We start from the raw sequence: 5,490 nt of genomic DNA, 5'->3' as shown, positions 1-5,490 counted from the left end.
AAGAAGTTTACAAAAAATAAAAACAAAACAAAAAAACAGACAAACACACAAACTTATATTTATTTACTAAAAAGCATTATATAGTGTACTTGTTTTAAAAAGCAAAGATTGTGTGAAGGTGAGAGAGTCCAGTAGTTTCTGGTGCGGGACCTGTATGACATTTGTACATTGTGTGATGCTGAAGTATTTCAATGTTGGGTCTGCTCAACAAGGATGGTTTCAGTTCAATCAATCAATCAATATATTTTATTAATCCGCTGCCATGTTCTATTGTTTTGTTTTTTTTTTAACCACAGGACAATTTTTAGCTGTGGGGTTACTTTTCTCATTTCTAAGAAAGTGAGGTCAAACTTTTTATCCTGTGAGGAAGTAGTGTCAGGGAAACTTCAGGTAGTGAAGCTAGAACTCAATGATGCTGCGCAAGTTATAGTTAATTTTCTGCTTCTAATGTGAAGTGATTGAAAGACTTGTTTTGAATTCCTTTGATCCCACTGGTATTATGACCACGATCAATTTATTAAGGGTGAGGACTAGAACTGTACTGTTGACTTTGTGAGTTACAAAATTGGGGCCAAACCTCACCTGCAGTCCTCAGTTTCCATGAAACATCTTAATATAGTTGATGCTTGGGGGGTTAAACATTTCGATAACAAACAATACATTTGGGTTAGGGCAAATGATGGTATTATTCAAGCTCTTCTACATGGTATTACAGCTATTGAGTGATATTCGTTTGCTGGTGAGCTCCTCATGACAAAAGACTTGAACTGTCACATGTTAAGAAGGACAGTGCTAAGGGGGGCTGTCATTGGTTGTCGATACCTCAGCTTTTTATGGGGAAGTGTCCTTATTTTCTGCAGAGTGTTGGTTCCCAGTGACTGCTGACCTTTTGAGTGGCCTTGCTCAACTTTGTGCTGCAGAAAAAGAGACTGCTGAATGGCCTGTTGTGTTGGAGGAGTTCTCTGATACTTTAATGGGGATGGCTCCTTGTTTGGATGGCCTTACCGTGGAATTCTAAACATTTTGGGGATTTGATTGGACCTGATCTGCACGAGGTAGTTTTGAACTGTCTTTCTGTTTGCACATGGTCTGCTTTCTGTAGTTGAGTTGTCTCATCTTTCCTGCTCAAGAAGAGAGATCTGGCTCTATTGCAAAACTGGAGATGTTTTTGATATATGCACTAATGCTGATTTTTCATTTGGGGTGATTTAATTTGATCAAAAAAAGGGTATCACCAGAGTGAACTACAATTACTTGTTTTCTGTTTTGTCTGTTTCTGGTTTTGATGAAAATGTTACCTCCTGCTGTACACGGGTGCTGAGTGTTCACCCTGGATGATTGGAGAAGGTGTCTGTGTGTATGCGCGGGGTGGGGGAAGTGTAAGTAGACCTATTCCGGTGTTCCATGGCATGCGGAAGGCCTGCACAACTAAACTTTTCTTTAGTAAGTTGCAGGTCAAGATGCGCAGGGTTTCTTTGTCAGGGCTGGATGATGCAGATCCTTTTGTATAAGTGCCTACGGTGATTATGTCACAGTGCTTTTGTCTTGTGTCTTTAGGTTCATGCGAGGTAGGGTTATCTGGTACGGTTACTTGGTTGAAATGTATATTGGAGATTAGAGGGGTAAAACACCTAAATTCGATGCAAATGTATTCTGGATCAATAGAGGTCTAAAAGGTTTTGGGGTTAGTTTGGGCACCAAGGATTTTCAGATGAAAAATTGGGATGGGTGGCTGAATAAAGTTGATGCTAGGTTGTCTAAATAGAAATGGTTGCTGCCCTGATTGTTAATAATAGAGTAGTCTCAATGCTTTGCAAATGTGATGCGTATCCTTACTGATTTCTTTTGGATTGGTAAGCACTGGATTTGCAAAGCCACCCTTTTTCTGTCGCTCTTTGAGGGGTTCAGAGATAAGTTAATTTCACATCCAGAGTACTGGCTTTTGCAAACACTACGAAAATCTGCAAAAAAAAAGCCTTATGCATTCCAAAATTAATTTCTTTCCCAATGGCTTCTTTGCCACTGCAGTATAGAGTAGCTGGACACTGCCGGCATCCTCCTGGGATGAGCTAGAGGTCTTGGGTACAACAAAAAGCTCTTCCTGTTGACCAGAGGACAGCCAGATTGCCAGACTGGATTGTCTCCTTTTTTTTGTTTCGATCCTGGATGCCTGTTGTGCTTCAAAGTCTATGCAGGCATCCTGCTACTACTTCTGGACTGTGGATAGTTGAGGAACCTTTGTCTTTTAACCCTTGTGCTATCTTATGGGGTCCAGATGACACAAAACTTAAAATTAACGTTGTGTTATTCATCCCATGACAAATGTGGATGAAGGTCGACAGGATTTTATGAGTTTACCATGGACACCAGTGAAAATAAAAAATCATATTACAAAAAAGTTCAGCGCACCATCTTGTGCAGTCCAGATGACCCCACTCCCAACGTCAACATACCTAGAATAGCACAAGATACCAACACTTGTTCGTCTTGGATTTTCTGAACTCGTAATCAGTGAGGGGGCTTTAAGGATGCAGGTTGCATGAAGCTGGGTCATTTGATGTAATTCTTGGAAATTGTGACACGTTTTAGTTTTTAACCCAGACTCTAGTCAAGAGTGGTGGAGGGCGTTATGAGATCAGTTCCTGTCCTGTGGAGTCATTTTCTTTGACTGCTCAAAGTTTGCTGGAATATCTTCTCACAATATATTGCCTACCTTTTGCCTTGTGGTTGACAGAAAATTCGACACTATGGCTAAAAAGACATTGTACACCACACGTGTGTGGAAATCAGACATTTTCAGTTGCCGAAGGATGTGAAAGCATTCAGGTGGTTTGAGGGTTTTGGCATGGACTGTAGTCTTAACCCTTGTGCTCTCTTATGGGGTCCAGACGACCCCAGCCTAATATTGATAACAAAGGTGGACAAGATTTTATGTCTGCCATGAACACCAGTGAAGATGATAAATCTTTGGGAAAAAAAAAAGTTCAGAGCGCTGTCTTTTAATGTAAACATGCCTAGGATAGCACAAGGGTTGATGGACACTAGTGGTCTCTGTACAAGTTGCCTGTTAAGTAACGTACAGCTGATCTCCAGTGGAAAATTGTACACAATGCTTTAGCTACAAAAAATAAAAAGCACAATTTGTTCCAACTCAAACAGAGAATGATCATTTTTGTGGGGCATCTGAAACACTCTCATAGTTATTCAGCGTTATAGGCTAAGGGATCTGTTTTGTATTGGAGAGTTTTCTCTCCCATTCATTTGTTTTTAGTTTGATACATACAGTGCCCTGGAAACATATACATATGATTCTTGATTTCAATTTTTTGCAACTGATAAACTTAGTTGACAAGAAATAATCGTTTACTGTCTGTTGGTTGTGTGGATGTCCTTTTCATGTTTTTTCTCTCTTCTCAGAAGCTGTCCGCATGTAGAGTTTACTTATTTTAAGGTGATTTATGACCTTCAAAAGTTTGACTGCGTATGGGCCCTAGAGGGAGTTTTGTGTGGTCTAGGAGATAAGCATCCATTGACTTTCATTTTTGATTGCCTAGTTGGTATATACACTGCTTTGTTTTTTTTTTTTGTCTAATTATTTTTTCTTACCTTTTCCTGCTCTCTGCAATGGAGTGCAACTTATTTTTACCGCGATTGAATACCAACAGACTTTATGAAATGAAAAACAGTTCTTTGTTAAACAGTTAATTTTTCAACATACTCAATCAAGTGCATGGGTAAATTGTAGCAGACAGTTAAAACATTTTGTAGGTCAGATAGTCTTGGAGTGGTGTTGGAATTGCCAAAGACTCCACTTGCTGAGTTGTCATAATCCTACGAAGAGCCATCCTACACACATGCTGCAGACTAGCAATGCTTCGGGGAGACTCCCAAAAGTGCACGCTCCCATCACGAGTCCTAAAATGTTTCCACAGTGTTAATAAGTTAGACAAAAGACAAAACGGCTCTCAGTGTGTTTGTATTCGTACCCAGCAGCGAGGACTTTTCCATCAGTTGAAAAGGAGCAGCAGAGTCCATTAGACAAAGAAGCAATAGCTTGAGGTGCCTTTTCCTCAATGCTCCAAAAACGTATCAGTCTATAAAAAAAAAAAAGTATTACTAAAATATAACTAAAATGTTAAGGTTGTGAAAGCCAAGTAAAAATCGACTAATGCTCAATGTTTAGGATTATTATAACAATTACAATTTTTTGTTTTGTTCATGGCTTTGTCTCAAAAGCGTGAACCCCTCTAATATGAATAATAAAACACTTGTTATTCTCTTCACAATTAAAAGTTGAACTTTCAATTCTTTAAGTTGGTTTAACCGTAAAAAACACATTTTAGTAACCGATTCAGGCGCCTTTTTTTTCCACTATGAGTACAGTACACCAAGTTATAATGGGCATTATCAAAGAATAAACTCATTTCCATACATAAAGCACATCAGATTGTATACCATAGTCATGGTTCCCAAGGCGCGGTCCGGTACAAGTCCGTGTATCACTCGGAACCGGGCCGCAGACAGAAAACAATAAATACATACGCTAAGTTAGATTATTTCTGTTTAGTTTATTTTCTGATCCTGAAGGAAGTCTTATTTCAGAAAATTGCTGGATTCCGTTCACAACATCCGTCTTGGTCACGTGATCAAAAGCAGCTACCTGCATGGCTATTTGGATAGTTAAATTAGTAACCCAAAGCTAAAAAGCGTACAAAAACAAACTATAAAACACATTTGGAAAGTTTCTTCAGGGAGAAAAGAGCCAGTGAGGAAACTGAAGAGGATGTGTTTTCACATACCCAGACAATAAAGATGGAGACATGGTGAATTCACGTTCATATTATATTTAGAAAATACCAGTTTTACAACAGTTGGAGATGGCTGAAGCTAGCGTCTGGTTGTTAGCCTCCACTTTGACGTTAAGGGAAATTTTTTATCATAAAGTTCAAACCAGCCACAAACATTTTACAGATAATGAATATTCAATTAAATAAAGTTGCTGAGTTGGGAATTCTCCTTCAGCAAGGCTGATGTAGGCTCTTTTGTGTTGAAGAAAACAGCAGTGAATAAGGGTTTATGTAAAGACAAAATATGATCAATCTTTTTGTCCTGAAAGATAGTTCTACTAATAAACAATCTTGTCTCATTGCATCTTCATCAGCAGCATAGAGTAAAAGTCTACTGATATTTTTAGACTTCATAAACTAAATTTCTTGTAGTAGCATTTTATTTTGAAAATAGATTTTTAGAAATTGGAAGATTAAAAGGCCAACTTCTGCCCCATTTGGACCAGTCCGTGAAAATGTTGTCTAATTTAAGCCGGTTTGTGGTCTGAAAAAGGTTGGGGACCACTGGACTAGGTAAATACAAGATTCTGATTGGCTGCAGGTGTGCATTAAGAAGTTTTATACCATGGTCTGGGTGAATACTCGATTCTGATTGGCTGCTGGGTGTGCATTAAAAAGTGATAATGCACAGTAATAACGCACA

The 5,490-nt window shown here is 38.7% G+C and overlaps 1 protein-coding gene across 1 annotated transcript in view; it reads right to left on the bottom strand.

The window, feature by feature from the left end:
* Window positions 1-271: 271 nt before the first annotated feature.
* The window catches only part of wsb1 (WD repeat and SOCS box containing 1), a 30,091-nt gene continuing 24,872 nt past the window's right edge, over window positions 272-5,490 (bottom strand). The window contains exons 8-9 of the mRNA XM_024265334.2: window positions 3,987-4,094; window positions 272-3,915 (exon numbers count right to left, since the gene is read on the bottom strand). Of these exons, the coding sequence (XP_024121102.1) occupies window positions 3,753-3,915; window positions 3,987-4,094 (271 nt within the window). The 3' untranslated portion in view covers window positions 272-3,752. The remainder of the gene's footprint in view (window positions 3,916-3,986; window positions 4,095-5,490) is intronic.

The sequence above is a fragment of the Oryzias melastigma genome, linkage group LG13 (genome assembly GCF_002922805.2).
Source record: "Oryzias melastigma strain HK-1 linkage group LG13, ASM292280v2, whole genome shotgun sequence".
Taxonomy (NCBI): Eukaryota; Metazoa; Chordata; class Actinopteri; order Beloniformes; family Adrianichthyidae; genus Oryzias; species Oryzias melastigma.
The sequence above is the reverse complement of the archived record's forward strand: the minus strand, read 5'-3'. Positions and strand labels throughout refer to the sequence as shown.